Source organism: Gopherus flavomarginatus, chromosome 9 (genome assembly GCF_025201925.1).
Source record: "Gopherus flavomarginatus isolate rGopFla2 chromosome 9, rGopFla2.mat.asm, whole genome shotgun sequence".
NCBI lineage: Eukaryota > Metazoa > Chordata > Testudines > Testudinidae > Gopherus > Gopherus flavomarginatus.
In genome coordinates this window covers 65,586,786-65,609,894 of record NC_066625.1, presented here as the reverse complement: position 1 = coordinate 65,609,894, position 23,109 = coordinate 65,586,786, and the positions used below count along the sequence as shown (strand labels likewise).

The 23,109-nt window shown below is 37.6% G+C and overlaps 1 protein-coding gene across 2 annotated transcripts in view; it reads right to left on the bottom strand.

Moving 5' to 3' along the window:
• ADAM10 (ADAM metallopeptidase domain 10) overlaps positions 1 to 23,109 on the bottom strand; it is a 107,268-nt gene that overhangs the window by 15,449 nt on the left and 68,710 nt on the right. For both annotated transcript variants that reach the window (XM_050967958.1, XM_050967959.1), the window contains 7 exons: positions 20,764 to 20,913; positions 18,054 to 18,146; positions 15,967 to 16,150; positions 6,939 to 7,102; positions 4,597 to 4,780; positions 4,125 to 4,275; positions 620 to 803 (listed from right to left, as the gene is read on the bottom strand). In XM_050967958.1, coding sequence (XP_050823915.1) covers positions 620 to 803; positions 4,125 to 4,275; positions 4,597 to 4,780; positions 6,939 to 7,102; positions 15,967 to 16,150; positions 18,054 to 18,146; positions 20,764 to 20,913 — 1,110 coding nt within the window. The remainder of the gene's footprint in view (positions 1 to 619; positions 804 to 4,124; positions 4,276 to 4,596; positions 4,781 to 6,938; positions 7,103 to 15,966; positions 16,151 to 18,053; positions 18,147 to 20,763; positions 20,914 to 23,109) is intronic.

Below are 23,109 nucleotides of genomic sequence, written 5' to 3'. Positions count from 1 at the left end.
CACGCACACACACAAAATGGTGAATTTTATGATTTTCCCTGTCTTACTAGATGTGGTGGGCACATTTCTAGGCTGGCATGAAACAGACACTCCCTATGGGCAATGGATTGTTGTGCGAACTACTAGCAGGATTCCAATATGCTAATACTCCCCCTTGCTCTGGCTGGCTTCTTGTATACATTCCTGGCAAGCGGACAGTCAGCAAATGCTCCTTTGCTCTGGCTGGCTTGCCATGAATACACCCTGGCCAGGCAGAGCATTTTGTAGGGAACTGTTGGGAGAAGTATGGGGGTCAAAACACTCCACTCCCGCAGCACCATGGAATAGGAGAGAAATAAGGTAGCTCAAAGCATGAGGGGCCTGGCCCCCAGTAATTCAAGCACTGCAAAAGAGTATATTACCAAAAGCAGTGTTTAAAAGAGTCGCTGTTTCAAAATAAGGTAACTATGGGGAAGATTTTTCTTCCCATTACTTTTTATTCTTTTTAAAATCACACTGGGTTTTCTGAAAAATAAGCAATACTTTTATATTATCCTCAATAAGTGATAACGCCATACTGCTTCAAAAATTGTGCTCTGTGATGTACTGTTAGCCCAACAGTTCTGAACATTAAACTCACCCCTTTAATGCAAACTTGTGTGTGTCTGTTGCAATCTGTGAAGTTTGGCTTGGGATCAGATGCTGGACAGAGAGCAGTGAAACCATTACACATTCCTTCTCTTGCGCAGTCAGAATCATTCCGACACTTATCAGTCTTGAGTTTGAATCTACATTGTGCAGTACAGCAGGGGCCTTGACTGGGGCTGCAAAGGAAAAAACAGAAAATATGTATTCAGAAAAATGCAAATTTTTTTCTAGTGTTTCTAATGTACCCTGAATAGCAATATTGTTCAAGTCTTCTAAATTTAACATTTATTGATTAACGGAGATAGAATAAAGCAGAACTTGCTAAGAAATATGTACGTTTAACTGGAATACCACTTAAAACTACAACTGTGTGCAAAAATACTGTTAGTTTTGTTATTTCCAATTTGTGCCAACAAAATTTAAACTGAAAAATGTTTTTTTCGAGGGTAACAAACGTTTGGTATTCTGCATCCAGCAATCTTCTTGGTCTCAACTTTAATGATTAAATTATGAAAATCAACACCATTTACATTGCTTACACTAGAAAAATTAATTTTGCATGCATATTTACGTCTGAACACCTTCATAAAAGTCAAGTATCCGGGGGTAGCCGTGTTAGTCTGTATCCACAAAAAAGAAGAAGTCTGGTGGCACCTTAAGACTAACAGATTTATTTGAGTATAAGCTTTTGTGGGTAAAAACCCTCACTTCTTCAGATGCAACTTCATAAAAAGTTCATAAAAGTGAAATTTTAGGTTCAGATAACATTGCTGAAGTTAAACTCACTACCCGGAGGAAGTTTAAAATTAAAGATGAAGTCCTTCTTTCACACTGAGGAGTGAACCTCAAAACAGTAAAGAATCTGACATATCATACCCTTTAGCACTAACACAACGCAATAGTTTTAACAATTTACTAGACAGAAGGGTTGAACATCTGCCAAAATAGCCTCATCCAAAATTATGCTTATGAGCCTGGATACTTTAAGATGAATTGTACAGCTTTCATAAAAGTTTAAACAGGTAATCTAAAAACAGTAATTTACCAATGTTACAGAACATTACTGAAACTATGAACTTATATAATTTCAGTTTACTTTTAGCATTTTCCCTCATTTTTGACAACTAATCTAGGCTACGCAATTTCATTTTTTGGTTCTCTCTCTTCAGGGACACATTCACTTCCTCCAAATAAAATATTCTTTGAGATTTTAAATGGGTAAAAGTTGCACATTTTTATTTGTACTGGGTTTTATATGCGTATTGTCAAGTAGTTTAGGCCTTTTTATTTTATTTTTTTATATATATAATGTGTGTGTATATATATATATATATATATATATATATATATAAAAAGCAAAGTATCTACACTCTTCAATATTTCTGGTCACTTTCATATTGTGCCATATGTGTTGCATTGCCTAGAAATAAGGCAACACAGATAAGTTTGATATGTAAAACCCAAGTGCCAGAAAAATCTATTTGATATCAAATTGTATCCTTGAGTCACCTTTCTTCTAGGAAATGTATCACATATGGCACTCTATGAAAATGACCAAATTCTGAATAAATGTGGTATTTATTTAGTCATCCACAATAGGCAGGTAGATGTCTTATAGTGCATTTTAACAAAGCAAAAATGTCTTCTTTGAAATACCAGTCTCTACCTGAAAGTTCTCTCATAAATATGGACTTTTCAGTGTATCTTGCCATTTGTAATTATTTGCAGCAAGTGGTCTAAGGAAGTCTACTGCTGTAAACAGGGTTTGCTTGGGCTCATTACTGTCTAACTGCTATCTTAGGCATGCAAGTTGTATTGATGAACACGATACTATAGCCATTTTTGCTGTCACGTAGGCTTCACGAGTTGAATGATCTTCTAGTGCCAATTCTTGATTTTTTTGATCAATGCCACTTCAACAGAAGTTCAACACTGGTGTCTGGCAAGCCATTTAAGTTTAATGTATTCATAGACACTCTGGCAGCAAGTGAGGATAAAAAAGATATCACATGCAATGGGGTTAGAGAACAAAGCAGCCTTGTATAGCTGTGAGCCAAGAAAAGCTTATGCTGCTCTTAAATTAGGTCTTGTCTACAGGAACATTTATTGCATTGCAAACAGGGGTATAAATCTACCCTGCAGTAAGTGTCTGTGTGGACCTTGCTCCCTCATGCTAAAAATTCCAAAATGCACTTCAATCTACCCCATTTTGAAACTGGGAAAATAAAACTGTCCGGCAGCAGAGTCCACACAGTTAATGTGCAGCAGGCTAGTGTAGAACAGACTTACACCCCAGCTTGCCAGACACAATCCCGTAGAAAGCCTTCCAGATTTGTCAAGATTCTGATCTGCTTGCATTCTTTATTCTCTCCCCAACAGTAACAGTCAGAAAGGGAAAAAGGGGTAAAACTGATCCAACTGATTCTCCTGCCCTCCCCGCTGCAAATCTCTGATATTACTTAACATTAAGAAAAACAGACCGAGGGAATAACAAGGGATTAATTACAGTTTATACAGCCTCTCTTATCTCAAGACCACCAGAGAATTTTGACCAGGGTACATATACGTACTGAAATCATCTAATGACAATACAGTCACCTAAAGAATGGCCTCAGTCCAGGTACTAGCGGGCAGATGTTCATAGCATACAATTCTTAACATTTGACAAAAACTAAACATTCCATGGCAGTTTTAGTAAAGGAGTCAATAATTGAATTAATAGTAAGACTAAATTTATCAACAGAATTTGTCCTAACCATACCTCGTTTAATCCACGTTAACAAAGCTGCATGGAAAAGTATGTCCTGACACTGCACATTTGCACCTTCCACTAGCTAAAGAGAGACCGTCAGTCTTAAGAGCTGTCAACCTGACCCTTTCCAGAAGCACAAGATATACTGAGTGTCCCTGTTCAATTTTTCTGCAAAACATCCAAGATAGATCAGATAAGCAAGTAAAGGGACTTATAGAACTTTGGATTTCTTTTAAGATCATGTCTACAAACGAATGCGTTACCTTGCAGGATATAACTAATGTGATAAATATGATTTTGCCCTCAGTAGGGACAAAGACAGTAATGTTTAAGTGTGTTAGCTGGTTGAATGTAGCTCAAGGGATAACTACAACCAACTGACATTTTAAAACACAACTTGTCCCTATCTATCTATCCTGGGCTCTAAGATGTACTTAATGTAGTTAGTTAGAAAGAATTTCAAGTGACGCATTTTTCCAAAAGACTAACAATAAGGTAGTCTCATAGTTGCTCACTAAGAAAAAGTTACTATTATGCTGAGTTAAAAAAATAACATAATATAGTTAGTGAAATTCCCATTAACTGTTTACTAGTAAAATTAGGGACATTCTAACAATATAAGCGAGACTAGACTTCAAGTATCAAACAGTATACCTTATAGAAGATATTTCTAAAATAAAGCTTGCTAGCCTATCCATAAGTCTGAATAATTCAATAAGCATAATATAACTGAAATATACAATACCTGCAAAGTTTGTCTTGTTTTAACTTGCATTTCTTATCTTCTGGTTGATTTGCATCATAACAGCATTCATCTTTACACTGGTCACTGTATCCACAATCACACTGCTCTCCCTCTTCTACCATTCCATTACCACAGATGGGCTGGCCAGACTCTGAAAAATGTCAGTATATTTTTGTAACACTAAAGAATATAAAAGACTTGCATGGTAATTTGTAGATAAATCATCCTATGACATAATTAAGCATGATTGGCAATGTCTACTCAGGATGCGATTAGTATTGGAAGTGTAGGTGTGTTGCAGATTTGGATTTTATAGGGAAACTTGAACAGTACTCTTCAGCATCCAGTTTATTGATTACTACTACATTCAGAACTTCCACTAATAACAATGGGAACTTCTTATGCAAAAGAAAAGTTAGATCAGAGCTCAGTTAACTCTTTAGCATTTTATAAGGATGACAAAAATACATACCAACAAAACAATTATTTCTTTTTTTCTCAAGAACTTGGCTGATATTTCGAACGCTACAGATGGAGAACTTATTGTTGTTAAGTTTGTCCCCAGATGTAGCTCTTGCATACATGATATAATTGCCATTCTCTTTCTGCCCCAAGTTTTTGGACTCCCCTGGAGTGCATTCTGTTCCAGAATCATGCTGCAAAACAGAACATTGTAAACTATTTCAAGCAGATCAGTTTCTATCAGTTAATTTGCTATCTTTCTACTTATGTGTATAACAGACTTGCGTGGGATAATAGGGTGAGAAACAAAAGCTCATAAAAAATTGTTCCCTTTTTAAAAAGTGTACCCACTTGCCTATTTCAAAAAGTGAAGAATATCAGAAGCACAGGATGAAATGGAAAGTCCACATCTCCAGCTTAAATGTTAATGGTGGTTTATCAATCTCTGCGTGTGCTGGTTACAGCAACACAACACACACGCTCCTTTCTTTTACTGCTTTTACATTATATCACAAAGGTTTTGGAGCACTGACAAAGTTAACTTCTGTGAGAGCAACCACGTCACGTTTACACTAGAGAACTTGACTGTCCAATTGAAATGGTTAAATAAAATTGGCTTAAGCACAAATGGTTGATGTGTCCATGCTTAGCCACACTGACTGGTATAAAGAATCACACCAGTTTTACACACTAGCACTGTTTCAGACTATTGCAGTTACACTGCCCTCTGGGTACCAGTCCACAGTTCCTGGTATCTCCCAAAAGAAGAGGATTCTGAGATTTCTGAATACTACCAAGTGCTCTGTAGGACACTAATGGGAGGACCAGTGGAAACATTTCAGATAGTTCACATTCACACTGTAGGGAAAAGGTGGACTTAAATACGATATGATTTGTGGGGAAAGTCCATCTCTATCCACACTATGGAAAACTGATAATTTATAACACCACCTGGTAACATACACGAAATACTTTATAACAAGTGTCAGCAAACTTTCCGAAGTGGTGTGCTGAGTCTTCATTTATTCACTCTGATTTAAGGTTTTGCGTGCCAATAATACATTTTAATGTTTTTAGAAAGGGTCTTTCTATAAGTCTATAATATATAACTAACCTATTGTTGTATGCAAAGTAAATAAGATTTTTAAAATGTTTAAGAAGCTTCATTTAAAATTAAATTAAAATGCAGAGCCCACCCAGACCGGTGGCCAGGCCCTGGGCAGTGAGAGTGCCGTTGAAAATCAGCTCGCGTGCCGCCTTCGACACGCATGCCATAGGTTGCCTACTCCTGCTTTATAATACAGAAGACAAAGAGTAAGAAACCGCTTAATACCAATACTGTACTACCACTTTTGATAACTGATTTTCCCAAAATATGACCCAACCTTTCCAACGTAAGTTTATAAAATGTGCACTTTTAAATTGACATTACTACAAAAAGAAGCCAATTTCCTGACAAGTATATCTGCTGACTATCCAAGATCAAATATGAGTTTCACAGGCAAGTTCAAAATTTTCACTCTGACAGATTTCCTACTTCTTCAATCAATGCATACTGTTAACATTTTGGATTCCTGTTCCTGCCAATATGGTAGAAATTAGTTCAATAATTAAATTTCTAATTTTCTAAAATGTAAAATTTTAAAAGTGATACGTAAAAGAGGAAACATTCTCCACTTTTCACAACTACCACCCACAAATAAAAAGAGAAACAAATAAAACCTTAAATTTTTCAGCCTGTCACAGGCAAAAGCCTCAAAATAAATTAAAAATCTTTAAGATATAAAAAAAAAATGCAACAGGGTACAAAGGAAAGCCAATTTTATCTCCATTGTTGAGTGAGAGGAAATAACCAAAGTTTTGCCTCATGAGCTGGGACCCTTGCCCTCACTCTGCATAAAATAAGAACTAGTATGTACTTCTCTCCATAACACAGATGCACACATACACACTTTTGAAGAGATATGAGTAAGCTTTGCCCTTCAAAGGAAGTGGGAAGACTTTAGGAGACAATAACCCACACTTTTTACAGAAGAGTAGTTATGAATAAGTGCAGCATAAGATAGGCTAAGCCAGTAATTGCTGTAAGCAGCTAAATGAGAAATTAAGAATATTCCAAAAAAAGTCCTGTTGCACCAAGTTCTTCCTTTTGTAGAACATTCATAAAGATCTTAACACATATTGCGTATCTGCAAAGTCCTTGCTTTTCTTCTGCATGCATACATAGATGAATGTTTTTTTATAGCATACTCATAACAATAAAAGGTTTAAGTTACAAAATGTCTTCATCATTAACAAATTATGCCTCCCAAAACACTGAAAATTTGTAATGGAGCAACACTTAATACTTACAGGAGAACCAAAGTTATGTCCAACCTCATGAGCAAAAGTGATGTGAGAAACCTTAGGAGGGACGTGAGAGCCATAGTTCTGAACAGTGATGATTCCAGTATTTAAGGACTTCTTTTTACCATCAGAATAGAGTTTGCTCTTTTCACATATTCCGCCAGAGCTCCCTGCATTTAGAACAAGAGTTAAAAAGCTCAAAATTAAAACATTTTGAAAGAAAAGAGGTGGAATTGTATTTTTTTTTCTGTATCTTAGTTGAAAACTCACTCTAACAATATTACAAAACTGAAAGTGTGTAGAGTGCCACATCTTTTTTTTTTTTTTTAATCTAAATCCCATTTGGTTCTCCTTTTCAAATAAAGAATATACTATTTCTGAATACAAAAAAATTCTTTCCAGTATCAAGGAAAAAGGCTAACATTCACAATGCTCAGTTGCATATACTTCAAACCTGCTTTTAAATAGTATCTTCCATTTTCCCTCAAAGTACCAGTAAAAGACCTAGGATTAGCCATATATCCTAGTGAGGAGGAGTGACTCATTTCTTCACAGTACAATTTAAAACTGAAATGTGGTTTTGATAGGTGGTTAATGATATGTGTGTTTAAAAGGTCAACAATCAAGGAAGTTACACCCAGTGTTTGAAAATGCAGTCCTGAAACTGTTATTTTGCTGTAAAAACATTTTCAGAATCTAGAACATATGCTTTCTATACAAGTTTTGTCTTGCTAAAGTCAAGTTGCAGTTCAGCAAAATAAGTCATATGAGAATAAGTACTTCCAGGAATAGTCTCACAGGGGAAGGTTAATAAAGATTCATACTTCAGCACCTATAAGTCAGTGAGTAAAAAGTCCAAAGTGGAACCTTACTACATACTCTATATTCACCCACATATTTCAATGCAGCAAGTCCTAAAGGACAATTCATCTTTCTGTCATACTACAAAATATGATCAGATTCCTAAAATCCTCCTTAAATAGACTAACAAACATTCCTCAGGGCTGGTCCACACTGGGGGGGGGGGGGGAAATCGATCTTAGATACGCAACTTCAGCTACATGAATAACGTAGCTGAAGTCGAATATCTAAGATCGGATTACTCACCCGTCCACACCGCATGGGATCGATGTTCGCAGCTCTCCATGTCGATTCCGGAACTCTGTTGGGGTTGATGGAGTTCCGGAATCAATATAAGCGCGCTCGGGGATCGATATATCGCGTCTAGATTAGACACGATATATCAATCCCCGAGCAATCGATTTTAACCCGCCGATACGGCGGGTAGTCTGGACGTGGCCTCAGCTGCACATCCAACACCTGTTAGTCATCCAGACTCTATGTAATACACCCCTTGATTAAGAAATCCTGTACAGATGCGAGATTAAAACATGAATGCTAACTATCTAATAGATGCACATGCATTAAGAGTGAAATTCACCAATTAAGTATGTTTTATGCAAGTAAAGTTCCTGTGAGTGGTGCTTGCAGAAATCTACATTTTATCAGCCCCAGCCCACTATGCCACCATGCTTCCCCAGCCAATGGACCAAAACAGACCCTCTGTGCCACATACATGGAGCATTAGGGCCATTAGGGCATGTATTGAATCTTCCTCAGGACAGTCACCAACACTGGTCTGACTTATTGATGGACTGGTGATCCCTCAACTCGAGGATGATCTCTACCATGGATTTACATAGTCCTGAGATGACTCTGGAGTCTGATCCTGGAACCGCAAATCCGCCCTGAGTAGGTACATACATTTTGTGACAGGACGATGGCATTCTGGGAGAAAGTTATTTCTTTTTCCTTCCTCTTCTCTCTTTTCAGCTTTGAGGACAAGGTGCTTCTCCTCAAAACAGGCCACTGCCTGATGGAGGACATGGCGCCATTGGGGTTGGTTGGAGGCTTGCTCTTCCCAGTTTGTGATGTCCACATCAGTTTTCTTTAAATACGCTTTCAGTGTGTCTTTGATCTCAGACCATGGGTGAGTGAGAGTTAAGGGACTTGTTTTGGGAGGTGAAGTCTGACATCCGCAAACAATGTCCAACTCAGCTAAGCTGGTGCATGAGAATCATTGTTTCAATGCTGGTGACATTGGCTTCAGCAAGGATGCTGGCATTAGTGTGGCCATCTTGCCATTTGACATGAAGGATCTTCCAGAAGCATCGATGGTGATACCTCTCCAAACTCTTGAGGTGCTGTTGATAGGCCACCCAGGTTTCGCATCCAGGGAGGAGTGCTGGAACAACAATTGTCTTATAGACTTGGATCTTGGTGTCCTGCCATAAGTCATGCTCTCTGAAAATGCATCAGAGCAATTTCCCAAAGGAAGCACTTGCGCACTGGATTCTGTGCTGGATCTCACTGTTGATTTCTGCATTGTGAGAAAGTTGGCTACTGAGATAGCAAAAGTGCTCAACTGTCTCCAGAGTCTGACACTCAATGATGATTTATTCTGGGTCAAGTGCAAGGCCTGAAGCAGGCTGATAGAGCATTTTAGTCTTCTCAATATTGAGTGAGACTCCTAGGCTTCAGTAAGCTTGTGAAAGAAAATCCAGTATGTACTGAAGGTCATTCTCGGTGTGTACGAGGATTATACAATCATCAGCATACTGAAGATCAGTAATAGATGCCCTGAAGACATTAGATTTTGAGCAGAGACAAAGATTAAAGATCTGCCCATCCAGTCAATTCCACTGGGGGAGATGATCTCGATTGGGTAGAAATCAACACTGGTCTATACAGAAGTGATATACAGATCCCTCTGTGTTGAAGGGGGGGCTCTCTGCACCCTAGTACAAGGTCAATTCATCTGCATAACCTAGTCAGAAGATCTAAGTGGTAGGGATGACAGACATGAATTGCCCTACTGATCAGGCCAGAGATCCGTTTAGTTCAATATCCTGTTTCTGTCAGTGGTCCTTACAAGATGCTTCAGACGAAGGTGCAAGAACTCCACTATAAGGGATAGTGTGTCCCCCACATTAGATCTCATCCTAATATAATAGCTAGATTTTATCTGAAGGCCTGAAGCATGAGAGGGTTTAATATCCCTTCCAAAATGTGTAAGCTTTGATTATAATACTGGACATTCTTGTTATCCACATAAATGTCCAATTTTTTTTTTTTTTAAATCTTGGTGAACAGTTGTTCTTTGCCTCAATGACTTCCTATGGCAATGAGATCTACAGACTAATTACTCATTATGTGAAAAAGTATTCTCTTCCTAATTTATCAGCTTTTTAATTCACTGAATGCTCATTCCTTGTTCTTTTGTTACGAGACAAAGAGCAGAAACTCCCTATCTACCTTCTCTGTGACATTTGTTTTTTTATGGACTTCTATCCCTGCCTATGTCTCTGCATGACATTACTGAAAATGACCACACAACACTGTCATCAGCAGGACAGGACACAACAGTGAAAGAATAGAAAAGTCATGTGGCTGGGGGAAAATGTGTTCAATACTTAAGACACAAGTAGGTATTGAGAGTATTACCTAGGTATTGGATAGCTTTAAATGAATTTACTTCAATTTGATCACAACTCTCAACATTTGTATTAGTTTTTAGCTGGTGAGTGGTGATTTTATTGTTTACAAAAACTCAAAGGTGTAGTCTGATAGTCGTTTTTATAAATATGTAGACTATAAAATTTACATTAGATTTATTTTCAGACAAAAATACCATCAAAACCTGTGGTGAGAAACTGGGCTGAAATTGGTCATGAAATTTGAATGATCAAAAATAGTAGCCTGCAGTTAACAAAATAAATGGCTCTTTTTTTATATCACTAGGCACAGAGAAAGTCTGATAGAATAGAGTAGAACTTTCTGTTTCAAGTCCTGTCCCATATGGACTTGGGCCCCCAGTTCCTTAAATGAATAACTGTTCCTGATATGAGCCCAAAAACAGCTGTGTGAATTGATGGAGTTATAGCTCCTTTACTTGAATTACCCAGAGAGTAGGCAGGGATGTCTAATGTCTCTCCTACTTTTTGGACTGGCCACAGAGCCTTTTGCTCAAAGGACAACAAATCCATCACAGGAATGAAACTTGCAGGACCACATCAGAAAATAGCATATATAGATGTAACGTTTTTATCTAAATCAAATATTTTCTAAAACTATTCGCTAAAACAACCCAGGATTTTGGGAAAGTCTAGATTTAAAATAAAATTATGCCAAATCTGAAATACTAGCTATAAATCTGCCAGACTCTGAAAAGTCACTCCTCCAGAAAATGTTTGGGTACAAATGGGAAACGAATTCTATAAGATACATGGGAATTCAAATCTCAAACAACCTACAAGAGCTTCTATCATTTAAATGTTAAACCATTACTTCAGCAAATGAAAAAAGATTTGGAGTGCTGGGGAAGTATGTAATTTCTTAATTGGGAAGAACACCCAAGGATATCTGCTATCTTTCTTGTTTCAAAATATTTCTATGATTATCCCAGATACAAACCTAGCAGGAATACAGAGGATACTGTTACAATTTACATGGAATAAGAAAAGGCCAAGAGCGAGTGCAGAAACTTTGTACAGCTCCATTAAACAGGGTAGACTAGCTGCTCCAAATAATCTATGGCAGCGTTTCTCAAACAGGGGTCTGCAGGCCCAGCTGATCAACTCCTCCTGCTCCCTCCTAGTGCCTCCGGCATGATGGGGAACAGCATGCAGGAGGCGCTGGGAGAGAGGGGGAGGAAGGGAGACAGAGGTGCTTGGGGGAGGTGGCAGCAAGAGGCAGGGAAGAGGAGAGGCAGAGTGTAGCCTTGGGGGAAGGGGTGGAGTGGGGGCGGGGCCTGGGGCCGAGCAGGCAGCTTGGGGGTCCACAGCAAAATTTAAAATCAAAATAGGGGTCCTCAGGTTACTAAAGTCTGAGAACTGCCGATCTATGGTATTATCAAGCCAGCCAGCTCAAAGCAGGAGTGGAAGTGGGAGTGCCTAGACAAACACTGGGTCTTTATTGAACAGAAAAATTGTGGCAGTGTAAATCTCTAGGCTACTCCAGAAGTTTACACACATCCTTTAGCAAACGCTACTCTATGGGTTTGGGATAGAATCGGAGAAATTATTTTCCCTCGCCAATCACATCCATTGCAAATACTCTAGATCTTAACCCAAATTGCAAACCAAAGAGCATCAAAGATTGGGAGAGCCACAGAATACACCTGGTTGGCCAGCTATTCAGTAAATAAACTTTTCTAACTTACTTAGAGATCACAACTAATTTTAACTGGCACTAGTACTTTGAAGGTAGATATTATGTTCCTCAACTTTCTAGAAAACCTGTTTTATACAGAAATCTAACAAATAGAAGTGATGGCATCTGGTCAATGAGGAAACAAAAAAATAATCAATCTGTATTAATCTTTGCAGACAGCTTTCCTAACCAAAATAAGGTCATATATGACTCCTGGGGGAAAGGATGTGGATAGACAAATTACCCCAGAGAAAGGGGGTTTAGTCTGGAAAAAAAGAGGACCAGTAACTCAGTCTGACGCACAATAAAAAATTCTTGAAGATACTGTTTCAATGGCCCTTCAAACCAAACAGGCTGTAAGATATATATAGATTGAATGGGAATAAGTGTTAGAGAAACTGTGGTGAAGAAAGAGATTTTATGCATATATGGTATTCCGTTCAGTCCTTAAAGAGTATTTGGATGCAATCCACAACCAAATATCACAAATCGTTGAGTATTTATTACCAAATGATCTCTCGGTAATCTTCCTAGGTCTTTCTAGTGGAAATGGTCACACAAGAAGAAATGAAGAATTAATCTCTCATCTGGTAGTAACTGCTTGGCTATTGGTAGCCTCTCACTGGAGAAAGAAACATAGTCCAGTCATAGAGGAATGGTTTAAAAAAAAAAGAGGAGGTTGTGGTTATAGAAAAATTAACATACCAACTATGTACCCAGCAAGAGATAGAAGACAGATAGATACATAGATAAGGGTTACCTTTTATTCAATACTCAAAGTACTTCCCCCTGCAAAAAATCTAGTACACCTATCTAGTTTTTTTAACATTTGATAGACACGCCTGACCTGTTAAACATGTACACTGAGATTTCACTCAACTTAGTAAAAATCAGTAGAAATGGCATATTACAGGTGTTTTAATGATGCTCACTCTGTAATACAACACCCTATTAAACAGAAATATCTGACGACTATACTCCTGTGTGTCTCATTAAACAAAAATTGTTTTAATAATTGTTTTGTTTCTGATATTTACATGGCCAGGATTTGTCAAATTGTTAACATTTCCTAAACAGTAAAAAAAATTGCAGTTTGGTCAGATTCTTGTGAATATTTAAAAAAACAAAACCAAAACCAAAACACAATGAGAACATTTTTTAGTTGTGGGAATGCAAAAAAAATGCTTTTCATAATTACAGTTAACTTTTATTTCGTGTTTTTTAGACATGATGTAATTAATAAACTGTTGTGGAACCATGGACACTGTAACAAGCCTGGGTTTGCACAGTCGGAATTTTTAATGAGATATAAGAAGTCTATAAAAATTTACATTTACGCAAAGCATAGACACAACATTGGGAAAGTGAGGTTAGAATCTTATCTCTCAGGCTGGGAACATACAACACTGGTAAGATATCCAAGAATAAGAGATGCCGTACAGACTGACAGTTCCAAACTATTCATCTTGTAAAACTAACGCATCCAGTGTGTTCCAAACAGCTCAAACACAGCATTTCCTAAAGGATCAATTATACAAATAAGCAATATGGGGCAGCCAAAGCAGCAGCTGTTATTTTCTGGCAACTCAAGAACAATTGTTTTAAAACTAATATGCTTAATATTTCCAATTTTTAATGTTCCTGAAAATGAAGTTGAACCAACGAACTTAATTCCAGGCCATGTAGGTCACCATTTAACACAGACATCTACTACTTCCCTTGAAATAGAGGACACTGCTGCCAAATACCACAAGCTGCAGTGAAAGATAACATGGCAGAGTCTTTCATTAGCGATCAGCAAGCTTTCACATATACTACAGTGAGATCAAGGAACAGCCACCTATTGAATTCAATGTTGGATACTGAACAAGATTAACTAATTCACATGCCTTGCTCATATTCAGAAGTTTCTAGCAAATCAAATTCTAAATGTCATCCTTTCCTCTGCTTCAACTTCCAATTTGATTCCACTCACTAGCCATGTCCCCGTTCTCAATTACAAGTGACTTCACCCATTCCTCTTCCTCAACTTCCACCTACTTCTATAGAAGTTTGCTTCTCAATAAGTCTAAGCTTTGAAAAGAAAACTATGTTTTAAATAACTTCTCTTAACTATATTCTATGTTTATTCAGTTAGAATCTGTTTCTAATGTAAAAATATCATGTTCATGTAAATATTTTGGCGATAAAAAATTAAAGCCTCAAAAAACTATTTTTCGGAACAGATTTTTTTATATATAAATATATGTAAAAAGAACTACTGATTCAATTGATTTTTTCATATTTTATTTTGCATACTATCTGATTAGTTCGTGAGGATTGAAGACTTATCAGAAATACTTTGTTTCTCTTCAAATAGGAAATTTTCCTACCACTGACTTTCTAAGTAAAGGGATAAAAGTTAAACACTAAAATACACAAGTGAGTATTTTATTTCAAATACAGTTTTGTCATTCAGGCAATCAAACGGAGAAGTCCAAGCTAACATTTAAAAAAAAAATCAAGAGAATTACAGTAGCACTGATAAAACTACCCAAGTTACTGAGAATACAATTTTGTAAATAAAATCCACAGCATAGTGAAAGTTTTAATTTTATCTATGCTGATTAACTGATTGACCAAAGAAGTTATAGGAACTAGGAAGTAATGGATGTGGTCCAAGAAGACAATAAAAAGGCAGCACTGCAACAGTGTATTGTCGGAAGTATGAAGAGACAGTCTTAGTGTCAGACTTGTCTAAAGAAAAAGCCTTTGAGTATATTAGAGGACAAACCAAGCATAACTTTATCTGTAGACCAAGAATTACACTTTCTGGTCACAAAATGGATGAGAGAACAGGAAAGTATGGTAGGTCATCCATTTAGCATTCAAATACTCTAGAATTAAGTGAGGTATGATCACTTAGACTGAAAGAATGTTGCAACTAGTTTTCTCCATCCATTAGACATTTGTTGACCTCCAACATTATTCAACTGCTGTTTTACATTAACAATACAGGCTCTTTTCTGCAGAGGGAGCTAGTTGTCTATCCACATGGATGAACAGATTTTCCTTTTCAGGTGGTAAACGGTATTTCTCCAATGAAGAAAGTCAATCTCTAGAAAGGTTCTCTTGTGTCACACTTGAGCAGACATAAAACACTATTGGAATAGCAGATTTTTGTAGCTCCAATGAAAGTTATCATGAGACTCCTAAATTTCTCCACATGACATGACATAGTAAAGTGCTATCAGGAAATATTTAGAAACTGAAAATTAAGACACATGGCTGAAATGAAATTGGTCAGAGTCAGTGAAATTTAAAGACAAATCATCTAGGAAGGGCAAATACAGAGATATTGTTTCAGTGTCTCTGCAGACATCACTGCATTGGTTTATACTCTGTTCAGATTTCCAAGTTATTTGTATCTGTAAGAGCTCGAAGCCAGAGATCCTGGAGTACAATTCTATGGTAAGATGTGAATTTTATGGCTGTAGAGTGTTGTAGAATATAAGAAGCCTTGCTTATAGTTTATTCGAAGCACTTCTGACACCTTTTTCATTTCATTGGTCACTAATACCCAGTCAAGTGTCTGCCCAGAGAATTAAGGTTCTGTTCTAAAGAAAAGCAATGAATAAAGGAATCTGTATGACTCAAATAGTTAGTGGCACATGATGTATTGATGTTTACATAATTTCAAATCATACATTATCAAACTGTGAAGAATCAGACCTACAATGTTGGAAATATTTCAGTCAAGTCAACAGTTAAGTATTTTTAGGTAGGAGAAAGGGAGAAAAGTATCAGCTAGAGTACTCTCTTACAGAAGTCATGGATTAATTACCTGAAGGGGCTCCAACCCAAGCCAGACCAAGGACACCATCATCAAAATCACGGTCAGTAAATACATAGGCCAAGCAATAATCATCATGATTCTGTTCAGAGTTCAGTTCTAGAAACTTCTCCACACCAATATTAGGAAATCTGAAGGGATTGGAAGGGTCTCTCTCATCAACAGTTGTGTTGATCTAAAAGTAAATTCAAATTTATACTGAATCAGACATTTCACTTTTGTCTGGCTAATACAAGCTTGCTAAGACAGACTTCCTATCACCAACTATGATGTCAAATAATAACATCAATATCTAAAGATTTATAGACGCTACATATCAATTCATAATATCTGGAAAATCCTGAGTCCTAAAGTGAACATGTGTCATAATACAACATAACTGCATTTATGTGGCAAATTACAACCTCCTTCCTCTTCCTTCAAATGCTTCCTTAAGACAAACTTCATCCACAAGACTTCAAAAAAAGTGTGTATTTATAACTTTAATTCTATATTTTTTAGATTAACTTTGATCTGGGTTATTCAGCTGACTACTATATATATACACTTTAAATGCAAGTTCCTGGAGCAAAAGGATTGTATTACATCCTATAATGTACACTGATGGCACATGCTACATCATAGCACACAATACAGCTAAGAACAAGAAAGAATTGTAGAAGTGCCATATAAAGTAAAACTGCATGCTCAGATTAAATCTTAACATAAAACTAAGAGCAAGGTTTTAGTATTGTGGACTATACATAAATTCCATTCAGCTCATTATACTGTGAAAGTCTCTCAAAGATATTTTTCTGAGCACAAACATGCACTAAGGCAGAAGCTGATTAGAGATTTTTTTTTTAAGTGAACACAACAACAACAACAACAAGTGCAACTATGCACAGAGCAATTTCACATGTAACAATCTAAAAGTTGGAGGCCTAAAGGCAATTTGCAAAAGGAAGTTTTTAAAAAAAATTGCACTTTGGTCTTTTGTTTTTTTATAATGTATAAAGGCAGCCTTTTAATCTTTTATCTTTAAAATAAAAAGAGTCAGGTATATCAAGTGATCCGGTCTGGTCTGACCTTCCCTATTTTTCAGGAGGAACTTTTCAGGGGTCTGGTGCATTGAGAGTTACCTCACACCTTAACCCAAAAGGCCAAAGTGCTGACTCTTCAAAAAAAGATCTTCTTTCTCTCAAGCTGTTTATATATTAGTTACATAGACGTTACAAAGATAAAAAAAACAAATCTATATTTTGAACACTAGACTAAAATCCCTTCCTCTCAATTGCTCCCCCTTTTAGTTGGTCTCTTGTAATGTCAGATATCCTTCCAAGGTAGATTAATACATTAAGGCCAAAAGAGACCAAGAAGATCACTTAATCTAACTTCTTGCATAAGAAGAGTCAGAGTTTCACCTGTGCTGGAGGGAATTAATCCTCTCCTCCCATTACATAAACAAACCCTGTTTAAAAGACCCACATTTCTAACTGTCTAAGCACACCACTTATCACACACACAGAATTTCAGGCCTTCTTTGTATGTCAAAGCAACAAAAAGGGAACAAGCACAACAGTTTTCTCCTTTGCATGTCTCCTTTAACAACTAATTGATGTTTCTTTATATCAATGTACTGATTTTTATTTTTCCCACCAATGAAAGAACCATTTTAAGGATAAACCAGACTTTAAAATTAGGAAGCAAATTTCTGCACTGACCATTGGTTTAAAGCATCTAATATAAACAGTTTTTAAAAAAATAATATTGTAACAGCCCTCAAGTAAACTCCTATATTTCTACTGTATTTTCTTTCCCATCACTGCTGATAACCAATATATGAGAAGCCATGTCCCCTTAAATTAGTCCGCTATGTCAAACACTGAATTGAAACATCACAGAGCTATAATGAAAGACCTGGCAATGTGAACATTAAGATTGCAAGAGCACTGAAGAAATTAGGTAGGAGGACAATTATAACTGACTGTTTTTAACATGAAAGTTTCATAGTCAGCAGATAGTTAAATGACAATAATTCTTTTAAACAAACATTCCTCACATTCAACAGATACGTCTGCAACAACAGAATTACTTACTCTTATTCGTTTCACCATGAAACTGATGTTACGGATTCCTGTGAAATCTGTTGACTGGTAAATTGTGTCAATTGCTTTAACATGACTGGATATCTGTTAATCAGAAAGAGACAAGCTGAAGTGTTTTCAGTCAAAAAATGTTTTCTATGTATTATATTACACAAGAAAACTTCAATGCAAGCATCTTCACGTGCAAATTAACATGCAGCATTAACTTTCACTCATATGTGATAGGCGTTTTTAATAAAGTACTCGTAATGAATAATCAGTGTACACCTAAAGTAAATGACATAGTTCAGGCCATAAAAATCTTAGATATTCCCTATTGTAAATTAACATTACTCACCCAGTACAAATAATTGGAAACAATGATATACACCACTACCCTGATATAACACGAATTCGGATATAATGCGGTAAAGCAGCGCTTGGGGTTGGGGGGGGTGGGGGAGAGAGCTGCGCACTCCAGTGGATCAAAGCAAGTTTGACATAACGCGGTTTCACCTATAACACGGTAAGATTTTTTGGCTCCGGAGGACAGAGTTATATCGAGGTAGAGGTGTATTTGTTTGTTTGTGACAGCCATTTAATTCCCCCCTAACATCAAAGTATCCTCAAAGGATTGTATTATTTTAAAGAATGATATGCTGGAACAGTTTTAGACAAAATTTAATTGTAAATTGTCACTGCACTTTATTCTATTTTTACTAGAAAGCAAATATGAATACAGGATAACGTTTTCAAAAGCACCTAAAAGTGACTTAAGGATTAGAGTGACAAAGGGACTTCGGTGCCTAACTGTCACTTTAAGTGGGCTTATGTCCAATATTTAGGAATCAATTAGATCCTCGAAAACCCCCACTTAGCAGGTGTCTAACAATGAAGTCACCTAAATTCCCACACAAGTTCCTGCCAGTGGGCCTGCACAAAACTGCTTAAGTCTTGATGCTACCAAAGCAGCTTGATGCCCGCCCTAGCTTGCACCTAAACACCTGTGGGCTTCTCAAACTAAGCGTTCCTCTGCCTATTTCACTGGGAGGGGGGGAGGGAAGGAGGGGACAATCTATTAGGTATGCTCAGAGCACACCTAAACCATGAAGAGAAAAAAAAAAAAAAAAAAAAAAAAAAAAAAAGACAGCCAGGGTTGACCAGATCAGGAATTTGGAGGAATGGGAAGGGTGGATGTGTGTCCAATAGTCTAACGGTTAGGGCACTCACTTGGGACGGGAGAGACCCATCTTCAAATCTCCACTCTGCCTGATCTGGAGCAAGCACTTGAATGCAGCTCTCTCACATTCCAGGTGAGTGCCTTAATTCAATGTATCCTATTGAAACTGCTCCACTTTACATAAATAGATATTAATTGGACCAAAGATTGACTGTAAAGCCCAGTGCACAACTCCACGAGAGGGTTCACAGCTATGAATGCTGAGCTGAAATACGCATCTAACTCTGGGTTGGAGGGAAATGCCTAACCACCTTTGTGTGACAGGGCCTAAAGCCCACCCCTTTCCTTGGTATTTCCTACTGGCTAGCTTAGGCAGCTGCCCATTCAGCTTGTTGCTTTTCTGAATCCCATTCTTAGGCACCTAACTCTCACCATGCATTGCCTAAATTGGGGGTAAGGATTCCTACTGGGCAGCTGGGTGGTTAAAAGTTTAGAAGTGTTGCGCTTTGTGGACTCAGGAGCTCAAGCCTCGTTTTCAAGAAAGAGAGACATAGGCTCTTACGTCCCACTGACTTTCAGTTAGGTGCCTAATTATCTAACTTGCTCTTGAAAATGGGATTAGGGCATTTCTGAAAACGTTACCCATAATGAATTGTAGCGGTACAGTCTAATGAACTAATAATCTACATTAAATTAGATGCAAAAGTGGGCTGTGAAGCTACCCAACACTTCAAGAAGAAGTAACATATTACCTATATTTTTCAGCAAACATAAGAGGAACCAAGAAAGTAAGTTTCTTAGCTAGGAATTCATTGAAATAAGTGAGGACTGTCTACTTTTGGTTTCTTCCTACTGCTTCTCTGACCATCTTGCCTCTACAGGAGTAGGTCTTACTGGACACGTCTATACCACAGCTGGGAACATGTGTGCCAGCCCAGGTAGACAGACTCACAGTTACCCAAGTTCAAGTTCTCCTGACTCCTTGGGTTTGCACTTGGGTGGCTAGCCTAAGCCACCACCTCTGCCGCTATAGCAACACTGCTTCAGCATGTTAGCTCCAGCAGAGATAGTATGATCTGTTTACCCAGCCCAGAAGGCATGCTCCCAGCTGCATTGCTGACATACCCACAGTCATTAACTGAAAGTTCTCAGAATTTACACTGTATAACTTTCCTCTTGAAATGCTAACATATTATGTTTTCAGACTTTCATACAAGTCTGACATCTCCAGAAGGAACTATTTTCTTAACAAATTATGAGCTTGGGGCCTGATTTTCACAGGTGCTAAACATCCACAATTCCTATTAAAGAGAGGTCCAAGTGCCTAGCACCTCTGAACATTGGGCACTTGGTACGCTTGTGGTGAGTCAATGAGAAAGCTGCCTTAATAATGCCAGGATGGCAGTAGCAGATGAAAAAGTGTATCCAGACCTGAACATGAAAAGCACCATGATAAAAATGCATTCATTTGTCTAGACTATTCCCCCTTAAAGAGAAAAAGAACACAGACTCCTGAAATAGTGACTAAAGGCTTTCAAATACCTGTGCAATCACAGCTTCCCTTGTTCCATAATGCTTATAGAATAGATGATCAGTCTGAATGTAGAGCTGACAAGTATTTTTTTCAGCTTGAGCTGCACGTTTTTTTCTTAAAAGCTCTGGACCATTGATGTTATGTTCTTTGTAGGGTTTCTATAGATACAGAAATTAGGAAGTAACAAAGCATTAATTTTGTACATATTTTTTTAAAATTAAGTCATTTAAAAACACTGATGCCTTTTACATGAGTGCAGTATTCTTAAGAGAAAAACAGATGAAGAGCTATATTATCCTATTTATTACATAAAAGTTTCTTAAATCTTGAACTAGGCTAGTCTTCAAGTAGGTCATCTACTTCATAAGCACACTTTACTCGTAACTCCTCTGTGAGTTTATCCCCGTAATTTAGAATATAGCCAACAAAAACAGAGAAGTTTTGGAACCATCATTATCACAGGAATTCTATGCCTCTAAAATCTAGGAAACCATAATAGAAAACTATGTAGCTCTCTGCAATGGTGGATAAACACCACAAATCCAGTTTGTAGATATAAAAATCAATTCTAGGAGTGTTTCCTCACCACAACAAAAAGGTTGTTTCTTACAGTAGTAATGATCTGAAGTGTTATTAACCTGAATAAGCTGAAACACTCCAATATGTGCTTGATTGTGTAATGAAGTATTACCAAACAGCCAGAATAACACATCCACTATTTCTGCCATTCAGAGCACTGATAGCTAACACATTTGCCTTAGCAAGCTAGGGCCCTACCAAATTCGTGGCCATGAAAAATGCGTCACGGACTGTGAAATCTGGTCTCCCCCCGTTAAATCTAGTCTTTTGTGTGCTTTTACCCTATATTATACAGATTTCACAGGGGAGACCAGAGTTTCCCAAAATGAGGGTCCTGACCCAAAAGAGAGTGATGGGGGGGTGCCCGCAAGGTTATTTTACGGGGGTTGTGGTATTGCCACCCTTACTTCTGCACTGCCTTCGGAGCTGGGCAACCTGCAAGCAGCAGCTGTTGTAATTGTAGGGATCCTGACCCAAAAAGCTGTTTTGGGTTGGGGGGATCGCTACTGCTACCCTTACTTCTGCGTTGCTGCTGAAGGCAGCACTGCCTTCAGAGCTGGGCAGCTGGAGCACGGCGACTGCTGGTTGGGAGCCCTGCTCTGACGGCAGGGCTGCCATCAGCAGTAGTGCAGAAGTAAGGATGGCAATAAGGAACTCCCCCCCACCCCCTCAAACTCCTTTTTGGGTCAGGACTCCCTACAATTACAACACCGTGAAATTTCAGATTTAAATTGCTGAAATCACAAAAGTTACGATTTTTAAAATCTTATCACTGTGAATTTGACCAAAATGGGCCATGAATTTGGTAGGGCCCCTATTTATAGCTCATCATAATTTAGTAGGTCATGTCTACACATGGCAGTTTTGGGGAAAAAATCCTGCTGCTCCCAACATTGGATCCAGCTGCACTGCCTCAACTGCACTAGCGTTAGCAATTTCTTGAGCCACAATGTAAATAGGGTTTTGGCTGCCAGTGCTGTTTTCAGCAGAGCGTCATCTAACCACTGAAGGTAAATCTATTGGACAGCTCTGAAAATAGTCATGATAGTTGAAACTGTCCACACTAGGCATCAGGACATTCCTAACACTGGAAAGAAAGTTTTTAGCTAGAGACAAGGATTTAGAGCAAATCCATAATGTAAGAGATTATATGGTAGAATCTGAGATGGATACTGTCAGTTTTGGAAGACTCAATTTAGGAAGTTGACTTATTAACTAAGACAATTAAAATAAAGTTGAAAGCACTGCAGCATAAGGGACCATGGGTGCAATTCTCAACAACATTTTAGTGACTTAACACAATTCTCACTGATTTTCAGTAAGACTGGCTCCTAAAACACTAAAGCACTTTGCAAATCCCAACTGAGCAGGCCTGTTGAAAGTAAAATTAATTTAAGCCAATAGCATCTGAACTAGGTTTTACCCTTCAAGAACAGAATGCAGTTTTCTTTGTGGCCCTTTCCAGAATATGTAGGGAATGAAGAAAGAGAATGTTTTAAGTGTAATTAGCTGTATTTGCAAGATTTCCTCATTGACAGCTCCAAAAATATATTAACATATATGGTGGAATATATTAAAGGAAAATTTTAGTGCTTACTAAAATGACACACAAACCATTGTCTAAACTAAGGCATAGTCCAATGGAAAAAAGAATGAGATTACAATTATGTTTAACATTATATGAACATGTAGGCAATCTATTCCAGGGTAGTTAAACACTGGAATAGATTGCCTAGGGAAGTTGTGGAATCTCCATCTCTGGAGATATTTAAGAG